Source organism: Varroa destructor, unplaced genomic scaffold (genome assembly GCF_002443255.2).
Source record: "Varroa destructor unplaced genomic scaffold, Vdes_3.0 BEIS01000001.1, whole genome shotgun sequence".
In the NCBI taxonomy this organism is placed as follows: Eukaryota; Metazoa; Arthropoda; class Arachnida; order Mesostigmata; family Varroidae; genus Varroa; species Varroa destructor.
Genome location: NW_019211454.1, coordinates 72,745,430 through 72,769,725, shown reverse-complemented (window position 1 = coordinate 72,769,725; position 24,296 = coordinate 72,745,430). Strand labels below are relative to the sequence as shown.

The following is a 24,296-nucleotide window of genomic DNA, read 5'->3' as shown; positions in this document are numbered from 1 at the left end:
AGGTCGCACTTAAGAATGATAATCATGACACAGAACGAATCGCTTTCTCTGCGTCATCGTCTGATTAGCTGCCATCCATAGGCTGATTAGCTGCCATATACAGAATAGTACGCAAGCACGTTCTACGCAAAGTGGAAATAGCTGCGGCATTAACAACAATGTGATCAGAAGGAATAGAAGATCGAAAGATCGTTGTGCTCTCTAGTCATGTGCTGTTGTATAGTTTGGTTATAGGGTACGTTGTAGGCTAGTTGGCTTTATTACACTACCCTCTCTTGCCAGCAACTTCTGCCAGCGGCACAATTTCGCCGCTCCTGTGGCTCGTCTCTACATTTGCTAGCACTTACTCTTCTCCCCCCAACCCGCCGACCCCCAACCCCGCTCGTCTTTCCTTCTCTCTTAGCCTGCCTGTTTGCCTATCCATCCTCGATTGCCGTGATGTTTCGCTACGGCTGTGCGAAGTCAGTCGGACTGAGCCAGCCATCCAGTCAGTCGGCGCGCAATACATCCGTCGTGCCTTTGGTTTTCGTCGCCATCATCATCGCGACTTGTTGTTCAGAAGACTTGTTGTTAGGCTGCTGTTTCTTGCCTCGATTCATTTTGGCTCGGTTCTGTTCAGTATCCGGGAAGTGGGCTTCCTTCCGTCCGATCCACGGACGGGCGCAGGAATGGGGCACAAATTCCTCGCACAGCTCCTCCTATAATAATCGTTGTACTATATAGTAGCAACAGTAGTCGTCGTGCTAGTCGTAGGCCCTAGTAAGCGACAAGTGGAGAACACTACGAGCGACTGAGATGAACGGCAAAGATGCGACAACGGAGATGATGGAGGCGGCGGCGGCACCGACTGCGACGGTCGTTCGGTCAATAGCTCCTGCGGTGAACAGCGACACCGCCGTGGGGTTTTCTACATCTTTTGTGGTGACGGCGGATGCTTCTGTCGTTGCCGGTGACGTTGCTGGCGCCGCCTATGTTGACAGCGTTATCGTGCCGTGGTTCGCGTTACTGTCATTGCTGTTACGCTTGTAGACTGCCTATTCAGACGGTCAGACTACTGAAAAGAATAAAATAAGAAAAGGAAAATAGACAAAAAAAAAAACAACCTAAGGTTGAGTACACAACATCGATGACCACGATTCATAGACATACAAACATCCTCCAACCTGGCGTACCGTAAGATGTACACAGATGACAGCTCTTCACAGGGCTTGTATTTCGGATGTGTTGATTACCCGTAGCCCCTACGTATTCAATAGAATTCGCCTGACGGGCAGTGGCTGCCGCCACTACCGCGGTTACCGTCGAAAAACCTAGTGCGGTTATCGGTCTCCAACGATCCTTGTGAATACAAAATCCACATTGAAGCACAATGTTATACAACAGCTACAAACGACTCGATACAAATCCACTCCTATAACAATGTACTAGCCGATAACTAGTGGCGCCAACATTGTACCTGCCATGTCGACAGAACCTATGATAGAACTTCGATTTCGAAGCACGGATGCACGACGAAAAAAACAGCGGGAAATTAACGTTTGTTGGCACCAATTATGGTGACAACTGCACGCTTGGAATGAATAAACGAACTAATTAGCACCACGCGCACACGTCGTTTTCATCGGCTGTCTGTGGACTGAACGACCACAAGTTACCTGCTGATGCCCATATTGACGTTGGGGCTTTTGATTAGGGTAACTGAAGTCACTGTGAGCCTATAGCGATATTCCTGCGCGTGTAAATTCGTCGGCATGAATATCCTTGCTTGCTTTCTACAGACATAACAACAGGGAAGAACGGATGCCGTGTGGAAATCCCAATGACGAACGCCTTGTGTTCAACATCGTCGAGCGGCGTCGGTAAAAAGATGGACGAAATAGTTAAACTTTGCGGTTCGACAGCGAAGCCACGGCGAGCTCTCTTTAAGCTGTCACTATACCGACTATTATAAGAGAAGCTGATTCGTTTGGGTCTAATAATTATGCTTGCCGATTATGAGTATAGACTGGTTTTAAATTATTGTTGCAACTTATTCAAATTTTAAACGCGAACGGAGAAATCGCGTGCCGCCGAAGGCGTGACGGAAGTTGCGGTCTTTGTCAGCGCGTCGAGGTTTTTCCCAGTAAGATGCTCCGCACAGACAGCGACTGGAAGATACTTCGTATGTTGAGTCGAAATGTATTGGATTGTACGTTATTCCAGCGTGTATAAGGCCACACTCATAAGAATGATTGAAGAACTATATACGTTTACGAGGGTGAAACGCATTATATGTACGCTGGGGATCATCTGGAAAATAAGCGCTTTATCATTACAGCGCCTTTTCTCACCATAGAGGATCTTGATTTTTACCTTTGAGTTCTGTATACCGATATATCTATTATACTATACACCCATATGTCGAGGGCTCTTTTTTATGTATAGCTTGACGAACAGTATTATTTGGCATACAAATTGGCGCCTCTATCTGCTCCATTGAGCCTTCGCACAGGACATAGGACCACTTTATACACATGCATATGCGCCGGATATTCGATACGAGATATCCACTCGATTCATCAGCGCTCACCACATCCGCTTATCCGATTCGCTTTTGGTTAGTTACCACAGCTGCCTCTGCGCGTCTGGCTGGCTGTTTGATTATTTGGCTGGTACAGGCCTTTGTTTCATCAACGCAGACCAGTCGCAAATTGACCCAACACGTCTACACGCATATGTATACCAATTTGTCGCCTATAGAATTGGCGTATTTGTAGCATCGGCAGTGCCTCTGACGTTTGTTTCAATTCGATTTAACATTCGAATACATTATGTTATACACATCGTTACATGTCGCGTATGAGTCGACCCTGCTGAGTGGATGTCTTGTGTCGACAGCATCACCATGATCAGCAGCTTTTCTCAACGATAAAAGAGTGAGTTCTTCTCCCATCTAGCGCCTCTTCTGCATTTCATTCGTAGCCTGCCTGGTTCGCTCGCTCGCTCACTCATTCGTATCTTTTTTTTTGGTCTTTTTCTTTATTGTATTTAGATCTTTATTGGCTGACACGGGCGTCGTTGGGCAATGAATGGAATGGATGAGCCTCCGCCCCAACTGTTCGCGTCTGAATCGGCGTCTGTGATACTCGGGGCCAGTGGGGAAGGGAGGAGGTGCGACGTAGACACTCCATATGATAGACAACAAACTCATGGGTAACACTTTTGAGAGAATCCAAGCCAACGATTATAAAAAGAGTAAAAAAAAACAACGACGATATTTTACAGTAACGATCTTGGCTGGCGCGTCACATAACGATTTAGCGGTGTCTTTGTGCTGCACAGGCGAATACATTACGCAGTGCATGTTAAAATAAGAGTTCACTACGAGAAAAGATATCTTCAGCAGCTGTTTCTACAATTTGTTTGAAAATGATGCTGATAGCACGTACTAATAGAGAAATACCTCTGAATAAAAAATAGCATACCATAATTGATGACTCTCGTAATAGTACTGGTTAAGTATTTCGCTTGAAACATCCTAATCGTGGGCAAATTTTATAGATTTGATTATTTTACATGCTGCCTACCGTTATGCAGCAATACATGAGCCAGCTATTACAGGTTGTTTGTATAAGAAAGGATAACTAATTGTCACTATCCTACAAGCTCAATCCCAGACCTATGGATGGCTTTGCTACACAATTACTCGTTGCTATTGAAAGAAGAAATCTTCCAGTCTCGGTCGATCTACCGCCGTCTGTGGCCGACTCCTTCAAAAGCCGTCGGCGTGTCCTTGGCCTGAGCAGAAAAGGTTTGAGCACTCGTTTGTTGATTCTAATTTTGCCAACGCTCAAACGCACTTTGTTTTCTAAATGTCTAAAACTCCATGAAGGAACCGCGATAGTTCTAGCTGGCTGATCTCTATTGAAGTTTATTATTAGAAATTATCCCGCAGCCTCATAAACCGCTTTTTATTAACGAAGAATCAAGAGTCTTTGCTGTGACGCCATGTACATATAACGTACTAAACAGAAATATGTTTAAATGACAAACTATCGACTATAGCTTATATTTAGAAAGTACGGGCAGGAAAACAAAGATGACCTGCGCGATTTTGCTGGGCTTTATCACGTACCACAAAAAAGAAAAAAGGTGCTGGTTACTGGGCCATTGTGTCTGCTCTAGTTATGACTTGGAGAACAAAAGGAAGTACGTTTTATATGTTTAAAAAAAGTGTACTTAGGTCTAACGTAAAATATAAATCATGATTTGGACGAAATATCAACGTACGTTTAGCCAAATCTCATATTTAAAAAGCAACCCAGATTTACTCAAGAGAAAGCGGTAAAACTGGGTGGAGTAAATGCGCCATGTTTAATCAACCCTAGCACAGCCACCTAAAGCATCTGAATTGAACAAAATAACCAAAACATCATTTGTAATTTTAACCAAAGTCCAGTGAAGCAGAATTTCCATACGGATCAGCACTATTTGTATTGAACCTGTACATATTTTCCACAGCGACATGCAAGGTTGATACGGATCCAAGTGAGCCCATAGCTAAAGCACCTTCTACCCTACCAAATGTCTGTCAACTGTAACCAAAAACCTACCTAATCGGGCTCGTTTTGAACTCATACGTTGAAATTTATAAGAGTATGGAAACCAATAGCATTGAAGGTTATATTGTCGCACTGTTTTTTTGTCAAGGACTTTAGACGACGCTGATTGTTTATGCAGCGTCCAACATCAACCGACTCCCAAATCCCAAACCCATCCGGTACCTTTGGGTATCAGCTGTTGCACCTGCCTCTTGACGTCAGTCTTCATTTTATTATAATTCTATCGGGTGGTGTATGTATGTATATATGAATACGGGCCAGTCGCGCTGCAAGCAACTCTCACTTCTTCGTCCCCTTGAATGAGACGAGGGTTGTCCTAGTCTCAAGCGGGCGTGGCCTTCTGCTACAATCAGTATGCTTGATGAGAAAAAAGACTATACCTGAATCCTTCAATGGCCGTCTATCTGTCTCTTTATTTTTTGAAGGACCAACCTAGCGGTTCTAATCATTCTGATTCGCCGTATAGGTAACTGCCATGCCCGGATGTATATATATATATATATATATATATATATAGATATATATGAAGCGTGGCACGTCTAAATTAAGAGCTTTTCTTATGCTCTGTCTTTAAGGTTGGATCTAAACGAAGACAAATATTTTATAGGAAATTCTTTGCATATACTATAAAAATTATAGCTTCCATTCGGGACCTAAATAACTAACTAGCCATTTACAAAATAATTTTCATTTTAGCCACAGATAATTTTTCCATTGTAACTCTGTCACAGGCGACCTTTTTAGTTGTAAGCTCGCTTAACGGCTGCGTAGAGAATATTCTGAGATTAAACCTCGAGCTGGTATTAAATCTCAAAAATACAACAGTTTAAAACGGCTAAAATGCCCAAAGGGTTGATATTCTCCTCACTAAAACGACCTTTAATTTCTGTATAAAAGACCTAAGTGTATCAAAATAGCTTTCTAAATTCTGAGGAGTCTGTTAAGATCTGAAACCTGTTGAGGATCTTTTGGTTTGCCTCAGAGAAGTTTTCCTCGGATCTTTCAGAAGTCCTATAGAAACCGACAATAAAGTTGTCCATTTTGAGTAAAATAGGCAGTTTTTAATCTTTGTGAACGAAAAAGTCGGACGGTATCTGATACTGACTCCAAAGATCCAAAATCTACGTGTTTTTTTAGCCATGATGAGCTTGTTTTGTTCTACAAAAAACTAGTTTTTCTTTGATATTAATGATAGCGGACGAAAGCATGCCCATTTCAATGAACAGTCCGCGAAGTCTCCCCCGGTATGGACGCACCACCTTGTACATATATATACGTTCTACTTATAAATGCAGGGCTGCGTTGGGTCTTCAGCCTAAATGAGGTGTCCCATTATGGGAGCGGCTTGCTCCAGATCCGATAGGTCCGGCGTTGCTAATCGACTGTGACGTCCTATCCTCGTCCTCCACCTACACAGACAATGATCACAGACCTCACTGCTATCCCGGATAAGCGTACGTAACCACGCAACAATCACCTATGCGTACTACGCACGGACATACATCGAGGGCTTTCGACAGCTGAGCCCCCGCTGTGGAGTCTTTTTGGCTCAAATTCGCCTCGTTCGCCCGAGCCTCAGCACGTAGCTGAAACTTCCTTAAGGGGCCATAGTAGGGCGTTGGCTGACTTCGTAACGATGACCTAACGAGATCCTGTGCCATTTAGACAGCGACGAGCCGGTTCTTGCTCCATTAGAATCGTCTTCATGCATACATACACACATATTCACCGTCGTTAATTATGGTACGATCTTCGCATCGTCAGATTTTTTTGACCCGTATATTGTTTTACCGCAATATTCTAATGTGTATGCTTCGTTTTGGGTAGCATAGCGAGTGTTGCAAAGATTGACCGAAGCCTGCAAAAGTCGGTTATCGTACAGGCAGGCGTATACTGAAAATTGTGCTGATCTCTCTCGTTAAGTTCAATAGATATCGTCTTGAAAGATATAGCTACTAGGATAAGCTATCGACCATTTAGAGCTTAATCACGAATCGGGTTGCCTCCTGGAGAGTCGTTATTACTCCGACTATCCATACACGTTCTCGGTCGTCGGAGAATATCATCCCTATGGGCAACGGTTTTCAATACTGTCTCCGTTCTTAGCTCGTTTCATATTATACGTATACTACCTTCAGACTTCGACTGATCGATTCATAGCCGTTTGCTTATAGAGATAATTTAATTATTTCACTGCACTGAGACCATAATCCAATCAACCTTTGCTTTTAGGAGAAAACCTTTTCCAGCTTCAAACACCAATTAAAAAGAAGCATATACACATACACATAACACGAATGCGGCTCCTTGGAATATAATCACGGAATAGATTATCCGTGCTAAAATTTCGTCTAACTCGTTAACCAGCCTTCATCTAGCTTCGTGACCACAATAAAATTCTCCAGACTGACAATTAACGAGAAGGATGATAACCTGAGTGAAGGAGAAGATTTAAGTGGTTGAGTGAGTCACGAACGCGAAGCTAGGAAAAAGAAAATGAAGAAAGGGTCAGCTGAACAAAGCAATTCCTATTAGGCGATACATCCCGTCTCCTGAAATGCATCGAGCAGGTCGAAGGTTAGGTCCAAGGTTAGAGCCCATTTTGCTTCACCTTCCTCATGTACGCCTTCTGATACCGAACAGAAGTAAATGCCTATTGCATAAGTTGATGGAACGCGGTCATACGTGTACTCTATATATATCCGATTGTTCCTAGGTTAAACGCCAAACACAAACCCGATTCGAAATGCTTACCTTTAGATCGTGCTCCCATATCCGTAAGTATCAATTCAGAAAGTATATTTCACGTAATGGTTGCTGTTTTAGATTATATCTGGGGTATATTATTAGATTATTAGATGAAAATCGCAAATTTCATATTCAGCAATGGCGTCTAGAAATTTTGCACGATAAAACTTATCAGCGCATTATTGATCGAGTTTTTGAAAGATTCTTTTGCTGTTTAAATGAACTGAGCCCAGTTTAATTGTACAGGCAGCCATTCTAATTGTTTAGCCTATACTGTTATATATGAGGACTTGTGAGGAACCGAGTCAAATTCAGTAAACGACAAAGCGACAAGAAAGCTAATTTCGTCACGTAGATTGGAGCCCTTCTAAACACTAGCACTGCACACCCGTGGAGGAGTCAAATGGAAGGAATAGGTATCGTGTAGATGTTATTGTTATTAGGTGTGTGTGTGTGTATGTGTTTCGCGGACTTCGCCCGACCCTCAAGCCTCACATAGTCGCCTTTCGTACTAGTGATGCTTAGATTCACTTTCATACGCGCGATTTTAATGTTACGGACGGGAATATCCGTCACACTATTTTTCATGATTTTCGGCTGCTGATCGAAGATGTTGACAGATGAGTCCAGCATTGTTTTGTCTCTGTATTACGCCACGTTCCGATTTAGCCAGCTTAAGCTGGCAGCTTGACGCGCGAGCAGATTTAACAAATATTGTTATGAAGTTACCTGCTATTTAAGTTACAGTGCAGCAGGCACGGACTTACTGAACTGAAATTACTCGGCGCTCATTTGGCCAACAACAAAGACGGATAATTCTCTTCCGTTTAGTCTATTTAAAAAATCAAGCCACGCATACTTACCATATAAACTTATTTACGCTATTCAACCGATTGGCTAAGAAATAAAGACTTAGGCAAAAACGACTTCACCATGTACGCTCTTTTTTCCAGCTAACAAGCCGTTTTTGGCAGTGGGTAATTAGCTACAGAGTATACTAATATCTTATCGGCTAGTTATCGCTATATCTTACTAACTGATGCCTGAAACTATTCTCGTGTTATTTTAGACATAAGTGACTAGCTCCGAATCTCGACCACGCTGAATCAGCGTTCAGATACCTTTAACAAACACAGAGAGCCTATCGGACGCAGCCAAAGGCCTCCAACACGTTTTATCGATCGCGCAGTGAGTGAAGTTCGCGTGTTAAACCTGAGGGACACATGACGGTGTGAATTTGACCCCGAAGGTCGGCACACTTCGTTTCGCGCTGGACGCTAACCGTCCGGTAAAATGGTTAACTAAGCTACCGAACGTAAAACTTGAAACATTTAGTTAGGTGCTCCGACATGCATTGTTTCGTTCGAGAAACCGAACATCTAAAGTCATCGTTAATCAGAGTAGAACCAGAAGCAAAAGCTCGAAATCTTCATTCATTTTCAAGCTTCTCGAATAAGCGTCACGTAACGGTACGTCGATAATACAACTAAAAAGTTTTCAAACAAAAGAGTCTGCACTACATTTATATCGGCGGCTTATTACTTGTGACGGTAGCCATTAGTCGTTTGGTTAACACCTTTACTTCTAGCTTACCGAGCTTCATGCGCGCCGCACTTGCCTTCAAAGCTGAAACAGTTCTGATTAGTTACGAAAAGACAAAACAAGCATGTAGATTCTCTGAGAAGGTTCAGCGTGCTTCACCGTTGTGACACGCTGCCGGGCATGCGACGTATCGCACCCTGCAGGTTGCGGGAACCGGGCTTTATTTCGACTAGCCTGATTGATTCGTTCGATACTTAAGATATAATTAGGCTTATAAAGAAAACGTAACATACGATTTCATACAGCACACACGTGCTGGTGACATTTGCTTTGTCCGAAAATTGACCTATCAAACGCAGAATCAATTATGAAAGAAAAAAAATAACCAGGAGCGACCGATCACTGTGCTATATCGTCATGGAAATGCTTGTTTACACCGGCCCTCTATTACTGCGCATGTTCTATTAAAGCACGTGATAGGGCACTATAGAACAGTAGTAAAAAACATGCAATTTCTGTCTGTAGTAACGCTCATTCAGTTAGCCCCTAGGAGTGCCCCTCCTGAGAACTTTTTACGGAAACAGTATCTACCCCAACTATACACGATAATCGTTCGAGTTTTCCTATTAAATCCTATGACTCAACAACTATTCACTACTTTTGCCACCGGCAACGTAGTCAAGCCGCCCGAAGCTCGTGCTTGATGGCTTCTTTTTCCTTTGGCGGCGGCGCTGTTGTCCTTGTCGACCTCATCGTTACCATTTAAGGGTAACAGATACCGCTACTATTACAACTTTTACTCCCTCTTGGCATTTATTCGAACCATCCGGCCTGGCAACCAAATATTCAGGTACGGCATAAGCACCAGCATGGACTAAAAGCGTTACTGGTAATTCCAGCCAACGGTAACATATGCATTTACATACACGCACAAGCATTACCAGCCAGTTACTGGGACTGATCAATTGGATTGAATTATGGTAGCATCGAGGCGGTGACAGGGGGTAGCTGATTAAGTGGCTACGCAAGAAAAACGAGGGACTCTATGAAGTAGAGAGAGAAGGAAGACCGCAGCAACGGTGATATATTCAACGCCGTAACAAAGCGTGTCAAGCTACTTGTTTGTACGTGTGTTTATATAGTGTTACGATCATATTAGATCGTTCGCTGTGGAAGCGGCAGTACCGACATTTCTACTTGAGATCATACGGTACAAACAAGCTAAGAAGTATTATCACTAAAATAAATCATAGGAATAATAACTGTTGATATAAGCAATAGTAGTGCAAAAACTACTAATACTCGTGTCACTGTGATAAGCAATACGGTGCAACGACGGTTTCGAGTGGTAAATTAGGCAGAGGAGACGTCACTAGCAGGTAACTAACAACGGATACACGGATTTCGGGAAAATAACTGGAGCACCAATAAGCGAGAGGATTGCTTGGAGGAATCTTACAGCCTCGTACTGAGTCGTGAATAACGGAAGACTGCTTCCGGCGTGATATTGTTGTTTCACGTTTATCACGTCACTGCTGTATATTAGCATAACTATTCTCTCGATCATTTTTATGGTGGGTAATAAGGAAACGGGTCACAAATATACCTCTACAGGTATTCGCAATGAATTCGGTATTACTCCACCCAACTCGGATTCCGTTTGTGCGCTTTAGTCCTTCAGTTTCTGTTTTTGATATTGAGCTACGCACAGGAGCTAACGTTGCAAAAATCAATAGCAGCTAAACTTAATGAAACAATAATGAAGATAGAAGAATGAAAAACGCGTGACCGCGTACGTCCGCGTGATTCGAAATCGCTCACTCTTCGTTAGTGAACCGGTGCATACTATTTCTCTTCTAGTCGTTGTCACCTTTCGCGTCTGTTTTGGTGTTGTGGTCGCTTCCCACGATTGTAATTTTTCAATATAGATGGATTGACATTGAAAATGTGTGACAAGCAATAGTGATGGTCGGCTACCGATTCATTCGTGTGCATTCGTTCGTTGCAACTGTCTTTAACTTCGCCTATAATTTGACGATATTGTTTATACTCAGACATCAGATAAGGGACAAGAGAAAAGGGCTCTATAAATACAGATCTGTGTTCACAGAAAGTGGCCGAAGATGGCTCCGTACACCTACAGGAAACCATTGGCCTTTTTCTGACGTTTTCAGAATTCCGCGCGTTGTGCGTGTAATAACAGCACTCCTTTCGCGACTGTATATTCGAACCATAAGGCAGTTTCATGCTTCATACGCTGGCTAAACAAATGACAGCAAAACGGAGCTATCGTTTGGCCTAAGTTGAACTTCACACATCCGTGGCACAAGGACCTGTTTGATGCTCATCGATGGCCACGATGGGAATTTTAGGCGGTGCAAAATAGGTTGCTTCTACTACTGCTGCTGCTGCTAAGGGCTTATCTCAAAACTAGGTGCCCCGAAAGAACCTAGTGTCAGGAAGTTTGGCTAAGTGAAGGGCAAAATCGTCGCCTTTGACAAGGCAATATTGCTCCACAGCAGAAGCAACTGTCCATCACGATTCGCCAAAGAAAATTGTTGTTGCCCGCCGGCGGGTGACCTTAGCTTGGTGTGTTATCTATATGTTGATGTACGCAGTTATACGCTATCGTCATGTTCAGTGTCCCAGTAGTAATTTGCTTCGTACGCAGGTGGGAAGGTGTACAACGGCCATTTTCAATGCTAGATGGAGCTGGATCTGCACTTGCATTATATCAAGCTCTCATTTAGTACTTCCAGTTATTATATTCCAAAGGGTGTTTTAGGCCTATAATATTATCTTAACACACACACAAATAAACCCCCATCAAAGGTCAAAGACATCAAAGGTCGTATATTGTCATTTTTCTGAATAGTCGCCACGAATGATGAGGACAGCTGAGGTGACAATACCACTAGGAAAACAGAGAGTGAGAGACAGGGAGAGCCTGTAAATCCTGAGAGAGAGGACCCGGCTGGGGTAGATTACTTTCATGCGTTTTGTAAATAAAGGATCATTTTTAGTTAGCTGAATTCGACTTAGCTAACAAGGAAACAGATATTCCTTGAAATTTCATTTTTATTGTGGTTGAACCCAAAACAGTAAAAACGTTCGTACTCATTGAGCACCGTTAAGATTGAGTTTGTTATCTTTGTTAGCGAAGTTTCTAGTGAGAAAACAAAAGAACGTAATGATGATGCTTTACTCCAATCAAACGATCAATAACGATACTGTACGTCTTGTTTACCTGACAATCGTGAAACAGCATATTATCTGGCTGACTGCATAATCTTCCATCGGTTAGGTAATGACCTCGACCCCGATCCATCTGCTTAGTTCAACCTGTGCAATTCTCATTCACCTGCCGTGTTCCTTTCCAGTGATCCTTTCCACCTTTCCAGTGAAGTAAAAAAATCCTATGGAAGCGATGATAATACCTTCCGTTTTCTAGGCCGCCAGAAGAATAACACTTCATCGCTACCCTGCTGGGCAAGCTTGAATGGCGTGACACAGATAGCTAGCTGTTTACTTGATAGGGGACTGGCATCCGCCAGGTGATGGCAGCGGTACTACTTACGAATTGATCTACTGCCACTGCTGCTGCTGCTGCTGCTGCTAATGTTGGCACCGCTTACCAGGTTTTTCATCTCTTTCGATTTAACTTTTGGTAATCATAGCAAATCGGTAATTTCACGTTCACGTAGCGTAGCGTATACGTCCGAACCATCCAAATATCAAATAGCGAGTGTCGCTATCGCCTTGAGTAATAGTTGTAGGAGTGAAGGTCTAGTAGAAACAAAAAGGAGCATTATGAAAGGATTTTTATGGTACTGTTGTGCACGATCAAACCGCATTCACTATCGACTCCTTCCAGTGCCACTTCTCTGGTGATGTTTCGTTACTTTTCTATTTGCAATAGGCCAACAACGAATCAACTGAACGTACTTACATAAGTAAAGAGACCCACTGAATTGCCTAAACTTGTTGAAAAATATCTGGCGAATTTAAATGGGTTATTAGCGAGTCACATGGAAAATCTGCATTAGCATAATTACGGTTGATTGGATTATGCCCATATAATTGAGGCGAGAGGTTAAAAGTTATATGCTCAACTCGGTCTATTGGCATCCAGCATTCGCCTTAGTCATTGATAAAAATATCTGAATTCCGTTTTCATCTCGAGAGCTAAACTGGCAAAGACTGCATTAACAAGCCAAGAAGCGTTGTGACTTCAAAGGGTGACCTTTTCTAAGTGGATTTCCGTTCGCAGAGTCCGCTAATAGGCAGAATGAGTTTCTTCTTATACAGCCAAAGGCTCTGCGGCCGTTACTGCAAAATGAGATCGAAACGAGAGCTTCCGGTATTTGTTGACCTTTTGCCCATTGAGCCAAACTTGTATGTACGCTACATAGAGCAAATAGTCCTGGTCGAAACCTGAACATACATTTGCTAGTATTTGCCACACCCTGTTCTAACTTTTTTTTAACGTTTTTTTAGTCACCACATGCCGTCTCTGTTTCTTTTAGAATGTTCTTTTAGGACTGGACCTACTTGTCCTAATGTAAGATACATTTAGTAGGGCAAATTGCGTTAGCGTATCCCAGATATGCTCAACTTCTATTTAGCTAGTTTGTCAAAATGCACAGCTTTTCGACGCTACAAGGATCCTGACATTTCCCGTTGCCTAAAAAAATACCAGTTGCAACTTTTTGCTATGAAAAGCTCGGTTGCAAAGTCCCGCACTTCGGATTGCCTAAACGGAAAGCGATCTGACCTGAGTTAGCGACCCTTCATTAGTCACAATAGTGACACGGATCTAGTATTGGCCTAGAAGCATTACGTGTTATAACCCTGGCTTGCTCTTGCCGTAGGCCGAAAAATGAAATTGGATGTCTGTCTGCTCGAGGAGTCTATTATTGTAGAAAGAAGTCTGCAACCCAGGTTGGCCTGACAGACAGACAGACAGACGCGTTGTCAACAATCAGGAACCCGAGACAGGTTAATATAGAGTAATAACGATCTTCCTTAATGCAGCAAATTTGCCAATTTTCTAAGGAAATCTGCCTGCAATCAAATAAAATAGTTGCTTACAGCATGCAATACAACACGTGTTAATACCGTGTGAGTAGGTAAATGACGTTCATATATATATATATATAGTATTAATTATGCGTTGCTTACAGAATTCAAACGACGTACACGCTACGATGAATGGAAATTGCACACGATCTGTGTTGATATCTAGATAATATTAATCGTATGTGTAAAGCAAGTAAAGAATCTCCGAATAATTTCGAAACCGGCGTAATCGACCCTGATCATTTTTGATAAGCAAGCTTGAACTAGCAAAACACTCTTCAGTAAAAAATGCTCGCTTGCGAAAGATGAAATTCTTATTTAGAACGACAAAAAAATCTGAATCGGGGAATGTACGTTGTACGATAAGCGACTTAAAAGCTACAGGCCAAGACTGTATTGAGCCGAGCCAATATGCGCGTTATCTATGATATGGTCGTCCGCCGTCGGTAGTCACGGTAATAATCACGCATAAACGGTTAACGACAGCCATCTAATCTCGTTACTAAGTAGTAATAATATAACAAGACAAGAACACAGGCTGATACAATAAGTACACAGAACTACTGAATGCTTATGCTCTACAGCGAGATACTAAATACCCAGTACATATATCGGAAAAACGTCTCAACAAACAACTGCCAGATATTCATGTGATTGATCAGAACGTCGTAAAAGTGGGGTGTTTTTCTAACCGATGGCCTTAGTGAAGAAAGCTAATGTACTGTAATAACTTGGTAAAAGTTTTGCGAAATCTATTGTAACTTATTTGAAATATATGCTTGTCGAACCAATAGAAAGGTTCTAGTGCAAAAATCCTATGCAAGTTCCTGCATCGTTTAAATGTCGTAAAGAAAACTACCATTCGTGGGCGATGCCAGGTGGTCGGTTCTCCTAATCTACGCTAGTTAATCTACGTTAATATCGCACAGCGTTGGCCTGATTTTTCACAGAGAGTCCTTGTGTCGCAGTTTCGGCCAAGCCAATCTTCGAATAAGCATTCTTTCTTTTTTTATCAAATTCTTTGTCCTTTTTTCTCCGTATAGTTTGCTATATCGAATGAAGCTAAATTGAGCCTTGTTATTTCCCGCCGCGGATGCAATGCTGAGATGATAAACTCAGTAAGATGAAAAAACCGCTCGTATTCTTTTGCTTCTGCTCGAAAGCACCAGATACGCAGGTCATTTCAACGGAAGGGGGATGCCTCGAATCATCGAGGTTATGCCGCAGACACACTGGTGCCAGCGAGACTCTGTAACGGCAGCATAGAACAAATATTGTAGCCATTATTCCATAAACATGAGTGTATCACATTTAGAGCGCCTGTACTAGCTGCAAGCCTTAATCGTTACTTCATTCAATCATATGCGGTCCGAGAGGTACTTCACTGCTGTCGTACTGTCTTGGAAAAAAGGAAAACTAAAAATTGACGACATTTTTCATTGCCTTTGAAAGCAACTAGCCGAAAATATTGCCCCTGTATATATTACAAGCGTGTATCCCCTGTGGTTGTCATCTGTTAGTTGTTCCTGGTCTCTGAGGTGACAATACGCACACTAGGATGACATGCAGAGAACAGGTACTTGGGTGGTTCATTTACCTTCGTAGCTGCATCGCTTTCGGGATTATGTGGTCACCGTCAATTTATACTTTTAGCAGCGATTTCGTTTGTTTCAGAGATGGAGATTTGCCACTGGACTGCTGTGCGCAGTAGTTTATTGAGCATTGAGTTGTGTTTTATTAATGCAAATAACGTCCTACTGTGCTATTGAAAGCGACAATATGAAAATTAAATAAAGATTTATCTCTGCCAAATCGATCCTTTTTCGAATATGTGGGTTAAAACATTAATTGTATTTATGAACTGGAAGCAAAAAATAGCTGATTGTCTCCTGTGCAAAGCAGGGACGGCGTATTCAGACCAAACTATCATTTATTGCTTGTCATAGCATATACGTATAAACCGCTTAGTTCATCTGATTATACTATGTTTGAGCGTCCTTCTCAGCTTAGCGAAAATGTTCGCTTAATGGTGAACCCTCAAATACGCCCATTGAAGGTCCCTGCTACGATGAAGATACTGAATGGACAGAACAGTATGGGGTCGCCTGCGCGTTCGTCAATGGGAATTGTACCGATCACAAGTCATCGGGCGTTCCGTACGCTCGACCATGAGCGTGGTTTTCTACAGCGAACACGGAAACGACAATGATCAAGGAAAAACGACAGCTGGTGACATAAACATCTGCGGTTCTGCTAAGTCTACCGTTCGCCTTGCTCTGCAATGACTATATGGTCTCTATACGTGTATGTGTCTGAATGTAGAAGTACATCTGGTACTTGGGTAGGTGCTAAGCAAATGAGTTGACTGGCGTCGAGTGTTGCATTCAAGTGACTACTAGTATGAAAAATATAGTATATGATTCATAGTAGCATTAAAGATTTATTGAATTACGGAATGTTCGTTTAGGGGGGCGCGCGCGCGCGCTTCACTATGACTGTTGTTACTTTAGACACTTTACAGCAGCGTATTATAGAGTTCTGATACTTTTGTGTTTAGAGAAGCAAACACTCAAATGTAGCAATAATCGTGTAAGCCGACACTAGACAACTGAAGAACTGATGACGTCTTACTTGAAAATCGTTATGAGGATTTGCGTAGGTTGTCGAAGTCTTAGCGTCCTCAGATAGGCTAACTTCAATCCATAACTAGGTCAAGCTTAATGTTGGACTATCACAGAGTAAATCCACTTTCAGAGACGTCATTATTCCCACAGTCAATTGTACAGAGTTAGTAACTTTGTTCGGTGAGCATCTCGAACGTTCATGGGTCTCGCGTGATGAGCAAAACATAGACACTTTTGTTACGAAAAAAGAAACAAAGTATGCTTTTGAAGACAAAGGTATGCGCTAAACAGCCGATGATAACTTCGTCGCCCCGAGATCATTAGCTATCGATCGTTTAAAGAGCTGCTTCATCGGATACTCACGCGACACTTTCGGAGGCAACTCGAAGCAAGATATTTAATTGGTTCCTTTGCGGTGCCGAGGCGCTGACAATGAAGAGACCATGGCTAAGGAAAAGAGGACGAAGGCTTGTGCCAATGAACACAAGTCGCCAGAATGGCGATAGTAAGGCTTTCTGCAATTGGGAGTCTAAAGTCGAGACGCATGTTTTTGGTGCGATGAATATTTTTGGTTAGTACCTTCGAACAAGAACGGTTGGGATATTGGAATAGAAATTTCCGTTTACAAGTTTATTCTACGCTACATATTTATTCTAATGTCCGCGCGGCAGCGGGTGAATGTCGTGAAATGCATGAATCCTGTTGAAGGCAAATGGCGATAAGGACTGCAGAAGCTGTCCGATCGACGTTAAATACATGCCTCTCGTGATGCACACCTACCTCTATGAACCCATGTTACCTCTAAGCACGTAAACAACGATGTACAATTTCGTTCAATTGCTAAAATTCTCAAGTTTAAAAGCTGTTCTGAAAGCCTTTTATATAGCCTAACTTGATTTTCGGACATGCGTAGAAATTGTAGCAGATTTACCACCGGATATTGCGTTGATAGAAACCGCTAAACGATCGAATTGGACTACCGAAGATGCCAATACTATCCGTATACCGAACTGTATTTCACACCTGAATCCGGTTCTGAGTAGTCTTTATTACAACGGTCATTCTGACTGTTATTTTATGATTATCGAGAAGAAGCAGATATATTACCCACAATAATTTTCCTCTATACGTAAACAACAGTAGTGAGCTTCGTTGTCGTTGTTATTTGTGCCTCGGCCATCGTTACTGCGAGTTGACCGTACTTTCCTTCTCTTGTCATCGTTCCCCGGTCCGTATCGATGCGTCCGTCGTCTATTCGCTTCTGTTTTTTTGTTACGAATCGTAGAGCGTCAGCAGGTCGTCGGACTGCTGCCGCCATCATCGTCGTAATAGGGTACTGTCTAGTATTATGATCTGGCTCGCGGTTTATCGATTTGACAGTCGGCCGGTTGGCTCTTATTTGGGCTGTCCACTCTCATAGATTCGATAGGAGGTGGGGGAGGGCGGGGTTGAATGGACTGAACCGATCTGATGGAAAGAGAGAGACTAGAGGAGAGGTCGTGCCGGTGCTGATACTGATGCTATAGCTCGTGTGGCAAAATAGTTGTCGTGCTGTTGCCGTATTTGACTTGTTGCTGCTGCTGCTGCTGCTGCTGCTGGCGACAGCAGCACCAGCCATCCTGTTGATGCTCGCGGGCCAACAACTGTCGTCGAACCGACTATTCGCTGATTGTCCACGTGCTTGTGGGTGTCTGCTTAAGCACCCTCGGCCATTGAGTAGAGCTCGAAGGCGTGCTCATTACTGCTGGCGTAGTATGCTCGCTCATAACACTCGCTCAACCGCTGTCGCCCACCGCTCACCCGCTTACTCAGTCAACGGTCGCCTGCTCGCTCGTCCGCCCGCTGCAGAAGATGCTGCTACTGCTGCCATCAGCGCCGCTAACTAACGCGCATCCACTCACCGCCGCTTCCAGCCAGCACAGGCCCGTTGCTGCGATGGCAGGCTGTATGCTGCCATGCACTTGCTCACACCAGAAATCGACAACGTCGACGACCATAACGACAACAAGATGAAAATCGCCTTCTCGCCAGCGACAGCGTGACGAGGGTAGCGGCAGCGGCAATGTTCGCGCAACCGCTACCGCGCTTGCTAGTTTTGTTATTGGTAGTGCCTGTAGCGGTAATGCTTGTTTCTTTGGTCACAAATTATTGTGGGTGCAGCATCAAGCCCAGACCAGAAACAGTACGTTACCGTTCAGCTTAACAACAATGTATCAAATACGAACAGTTCCACTCTACTGTACATCGATATTGCATCGTGGCTGGTGAAAGAGTTTCTGACGCCGGCTTTCGACGGGCGCTTTTTGTCAAAATCTATTCTTGGGCTTCGATGAACGCGTCGATCGCTGTTTTAAGGCTGCTCTCAATACACGCTAGTAGCAAACTAACTGCACACGCACGCGATTCTATCACCGTACGACGGTACCGTCACCGATTCGAACGCCGACAGTGTTATATAAATGCTGGGCACACGTACATTGGCACGAGGCACCACCTATCGTCGTGAATTGAATGGGGCACCTTCGATGGGACGGTCCTGTTAAACTCATAAGGATGATAATGGCCGGTAAAACAGGCGCTAAAATTGAAGCGTTCTAGCAATGGTGATAAAGTATCGTTGATCTTCTAGAGCACAGATGCTATTAATTTCATTGTAGTTCAACTACTGCTAACGACGAGAAGTGTAGACCGGCACCTATGACAGGATACAACGGTGGCGGTGATCTTCGCTCGCTCGTTTCTTCCTCCCTACTTCCTGTACGCATGCTATTTGTGCCTGAAGGAGCAACAACAGCAGCGGCACAAGTAGCAACCGGTGTCCTCTCCCCCGCCTGTATGCCTGGCCGTTGTATTTACTATTAACAACGTAGAGAAATGCCCATGAGCGTTTGTACGAATTGACGGGAACTGTCTGCCAGTCATTGCTTTGTTGATTGCCGCTGGCTCGCAACTTGTAGACAGAGGGACAGAGCAAACAATCATAGAGAAGGGGAGAGGAACGAAGCGCAAAGTAGAAAGGCGGACTCGGGCGAGTGGGGAAAACGGTGCTTCGAAGGTTTGAATGGCAGTGTAGCCACAATGGGAATATTGTATTCGCTCGCCAGTGGCTATGTGCGTCTCTCGCACTTCGCCGTCCTCGTACTTTGCTTCGATCCGACTTTGCATACTACACCGACACACTCACTCCTCGAAGGCTACCGGGTCGATCAGAGTCTGCTACTTTCTGGCGACGTTCGTTGCCTTTGATGGCGTTTCTGCTCTCTGACCCTTCTAGCAGTCACGGTGGCTTTCTTGACCCTGCTCTTGGCTCATAAACGTGTCGATCGTTTGTCTTCCCCTCCCGCTGGAGCTCTATTTCAACGACACGTGATCGACGCCGAAAAACACCGAATAGTGCAACACCGCGTTAGGAGCAAACGCTTGTTCTGTATATGTGTATATACATATATATATATATATATATATATACGAGATTAGATCGACGCTACGGCTTGGACGCCAAGCCTTTGCTTGAAAAAAGTCGGAAGCTGTTGCTTCAAGCTGTGCCCCTCTGAGTCGAGAAAACGGTTATATAATACAGTGTTTCAAATGTCAAATATCATTTAACCTGCCTATAATGACAAGATATATGGATTTCAAAGGAGTCGTGAAGCCTGAAGCGAAACTAAATTATTCACTAAATAATTATTTGGCGACATAAGAGCACATCATTGTATGTATCTATTGTCGTGACATTAGGTTGTATCAGTCGGATTTGTCTTGAGTCTAGCATGGTTGGCGGAAGCTTTGAAACAGAATCACAGCAAGTAGTCTCGCTCGTTCTAAGCGCGCGTAAAAATCCGTGACTGTTTCTGCTGACAGGAGTCGACTGCGATTGTATTCTCTCCTCAAAACGCTATGTCAACAAACGTCCAGATGCATGAATACGCAACAGTTCTACCTGAATGTGTCGACTTTCAGAACTCTAGCGTCTGAATAAAACGCATTGACTATGTTATACTTTCGTAATATAGCGAGTCCGTTATAGCGATCTGACGCCGCCATTCCGCCGGTTGATCGGTGTTAATATCAACGGCAGCGGCTTTAACGCTTGTCGTTTCGAGGGTGATAGCGTCATCCAGCGTTAGCGTTGAATCGCAATAGCTCTTGATGCTGTTGGCGCTGCCAAAATGGTGGAGGACGTATGGCTGTGGTGATTTTCGAATCATCACAGATGTTCTATACGGTTGGCGAACGGCATCACTCGCCCACCGCTACCAAGCAGCATAGCATCGCCGTCTCTTACTATCACTACTCGTACGATGACCACTGTGGTTACGTACGCGACATCTATGGACTGTCGTCATTGCTCTCTGTGCTGAGCGTCGAACAACCAACCAATGGCAGCGGTAAGCGGCGAGCGGCGACAACATACGCAAAATAAATCTACTGCCTGCTACTAAATCTGTTGGTACACGGCCAGCTCCATTAGCACCGCGACGGATACTATAGTTGATGTTCGATGACGGCAGCCTGCTATGCTTGTGCTATAGTGGTAGTCGTAGTAGAGGATTGGCCAAATGTCTGTCGATAGTCGGCCGTGTACCGCCGTCGCCATCGAGTGTTCCGTGCTGGGTGTAGTACTATGACCTGCCTGTTCTATGGCATATGGTGATGGCAAGCCGACCGGTCGAGCCTGTTGCCGCATGCCGCCGCTTGGCTACAGCATTACTTGCATTAGTAGTATGTTTGTCTGGCTGTTTATCCTCGGCCTGCTCGCCTAACCGTCCGTATGTTCGTGCGAGAAACGTGATTGTGTATAGTAGTATACACATATGTATACGAGTATCTGCGTGTGTGTGTGTGTGCGTGCGTGCATGTCTGCCTGCCGCGACTGTTGTGAGTCTCCCGCCATCTGGCAGGCCTGCTGCTGCTCTTCGCTACGTCGTCGGCGGCAGCAGCGCTCCGCTGCTGTTGTTGATGTTGCTGATGGTAGCTACTACGAGCACCGCTCGTTCGTTCTCTCTCTTTCCTTCCCCCACCCCACTCGCCCCTTCCTCTCTTCGGTTTGCATCGCCTCCATCCCGTCGCCGCCGCCGCCGCCGCCGCCGTCGTCGTCGTCGTCGTTTCGATGTGTTGTGAGTGGATGCGTGCGCGACTGACTGGCTGGTTTGTGTGTGTGTCCATGGGTGTGTAGGGGTTTGTGTGTCTGCGTGTGAGAGTCTACTGCTCTTAGTGGTCGCATCGAAGCTTCACGGCTCTATGGCGGTTGCCGCCGGTGCCGTTGCTAGTAATTGTAGTAGTGGCCCGCTGTTTGCTGTTGCCTGCAACCGGAGTCGCTAGCGAGAGTCGACCGGCCGGTCGACGACGGGTTGCCGCTGGAGCACCTTCATTCATTCAGCTTCTCCCACACCGACTGCAGCGCCACCCGGAGGAATGACGTAGCGACTGAGCTGGGAGCTGATTGGCTGGTTGGTTCCCTTCACTAAACGATGTTACTGGTCTTATCAAGTATTCCGTTAACAGCAGTGGTGGAGGCAGCACGCTGCTGATCGCACGCGCACAGAAGCAACGCGAGAGTAGACAGCCAACAGGGAGCGGGCACCACCCAGCATCTACTCAGTTAGTCAGTCAGTGTGCCTGCTTGCCAGCCAGCGAAAACGACCAGCAAATGCACTTACTAATGCTGCTGCTACCACTACTGCCACAGCAACGAACTCGGTAGAGAGAAGAAAGCCGCTGGAAACAAAAGCCGGCCGAACCAATCGAACGACAACAACAAAGTAACAGGCCAAACAAACGTCAAAGGCGAACGGCAGCATAGGCACCACTTGTTGATTCGATTGCTACTTAAACAGCGCAGGAGAAATACAGCTCGGACGGATTGATTCGCTGCTTCTAGCTACCCTTGAAGTGGCCCCAGATAATCGGGTATAATAGATCTCGAGTGGGCTGCTGCTGGTGCTGTTGCCGAAGTACGAACCCGTCTACGAAGCCGCACAAACAACAAGTGGGTAGTTCTGGTCGCTTGGAGTTAGTTGGCCTTCGTGCCAGCTAATCTCTAATTATATATCGCCCTCCGCCCCCGATATATGGCGCTTGTGTGTCGTGCAAGTCGTTCATTAAGCGCGCGTCTCGTATCGCGCTAATCCCATTGTCATATTGTGAATGTGAAAAAGGCTGTGTGTGTGCGTGTAAAAGTTTGCGCCGATTTCGAACTTTTCCTTCGGTACTGCAGCAGTCGACGGGACACGTCGGAACCTACCACTTTAACTATTGACTGGTGTCGTTCTTGTTGTTATTGCTGTTGTTGTGCGCGTGTTGACTACGTCGCTACTGTTTCATCATGTGTGTTTACCTATTCAGCGTGTGTGGCTAGTTGCATTGCTTCTCGATTCCCTCGGATAACCCCTATTGTTCGTGTTACGTTTTATTGGTGATTTGTTGTCGTTGTTCTTTCATTACTTTGTCGACTCCTGTCAAAGTTCGTCTACCAGTCGATATAGCCAGTTGTGAAAGTGTATTCGCTCACTTTCGCGCGTTCGTTCCCTTCTGCGGCCCAGTTACTGCGTCTTTGTCCGCCCGCCTGGATACTTCGTTGTCGTGTATTATCTGCTTCAGTTCATTTTTCGTGTGTGATGCCTTACAGCGCCGGTGGTGTGGCCGTTACTGCGATGCGTTAGTCTCATAGGGTTGCTGCTGACAACAAGGGACGAACTTGTACGCGCCATCGACACGACGAAATAGCAAGACACTACGACGATGTCTTATAACAGCTTTTCGAGTCCAGCAACATCCGGCCCGGGTCGGCCAGGCGGTGGAAATATCACGCTGACCCAACCTCGTCCTGGGGCGGCTCGTAGACAAAATGACTATCTCGACTCGCCGCTGCGTGCCCCACCGCCTTTGCCGGTATCGCCTCCGCCCCTGCCTGAGCACTCGCACAACCTGCCGATAATCCAGGCACCGAAAAAAGGCGCCATCCTTAAACCTCCCCCGCGTATGCCCACTCCAATGTTGTGTGGCTCCGGCGCTTGCCACGAAGACTCCAAAGAGCAGAAGGGCGGTTTCATGCGTGGTGGCAGCACTGGCTTTGACAGCAGCAGCAGTCACAGCAACAATATTGACCCATGCAAAAAACAGCCCGTCAATTTAAACGAGTCGACGACAACGACCAGTTCGATTGTCTGCCGTGAGTGCAACAAGTGCCGATGCGAGGCCTGCCAGCAACCGAAAGCGTTACCCTCGCGATGGGTCTGCGGAAACAAGTTTCATTGCTCTGCGCACAACCTGCTCGAACATGCAACCTGCCTGTGTTGTGCAAAAGGCATCTTCTACCATTGGGCCAAGGACACCGAACTCGACAACGACGTATCGTGCGCCGACAAGCCGTGCTCATGTGGACCGAAACATTTCTGGTCCCGGTGGGGTTGTCTCGCTGTTATGAGCGTCTTTCTACCCTGCCTATGCTGTTATCCCCCTCTGAAGATGTGCGTGAACGCATGTGAAGCCGCCTATGGACGATGGACCTCAAGATTAGGATGTCATTGCAAAGAGTACAAGGACAATCCAAACAAACTTCTGTCATCTACGACGTAGTGCACAAATTAAATGTAGAATATATAGTTATTATAGAATATATATATATATATATATATATATACATACATACATATACACACATACATGCATACATACATACATTCATACATACATGCATGCA

General features: G+C 44.7%; 1 protein-coding gene and 1 long non-coding RNA gene across 4 annotated transcripts in view; one reads left to right on the top strand and one right to left on the bottom strand.

Moving 5' to 3' along the window:
• Nucleotides 1–24,296, top strand: part of LOC111243152 (uncharacterized) — a 47,141-nt gene that overhangs the window by 11,358 nt on the left and 11,487 nt on the right. The window contains exons 2-3 of one of the 3 annotated variants that reach the window (XM_022788276.2): nucleotides 16,027–22,583; nucleotides 23,223–24,186. In XM_022788276.2, the coding sequence (XP_022644011.1) occupies nucleotides 23,336–24,172 (837 nt within the window). In that variant the 5' untranslated portion in view covers nucleotides 16,027–22,583; nucleotides 23,223–23,335 and the 3' untranslated portion in view covers nucleotides 24,173–24,186. Of the gene's footprint in view, nucleotides 1–16,026; nucleotides 24,187–24,296 lie in introns of all 3 variants that reach the window. The other 2 variants (XM_086977016.1, XM_086977015.1) reach the window with 2 other exon arrangements.
• Nucleotides 385–12,132, bottom strand: LOC147759066 (uncharacterized). Its single transcript, XR_015318758.1, has 3 exons — nucleotides 7,356–12,132; nucleotides 1,173–7,153; nucleotides 385–1,054 (listed from the first exon to the last, which is right to left on the bottom strand). It is a non-coding gene; the product is annotated as an uncharacterized LOC147759066 (long non-coding RNA).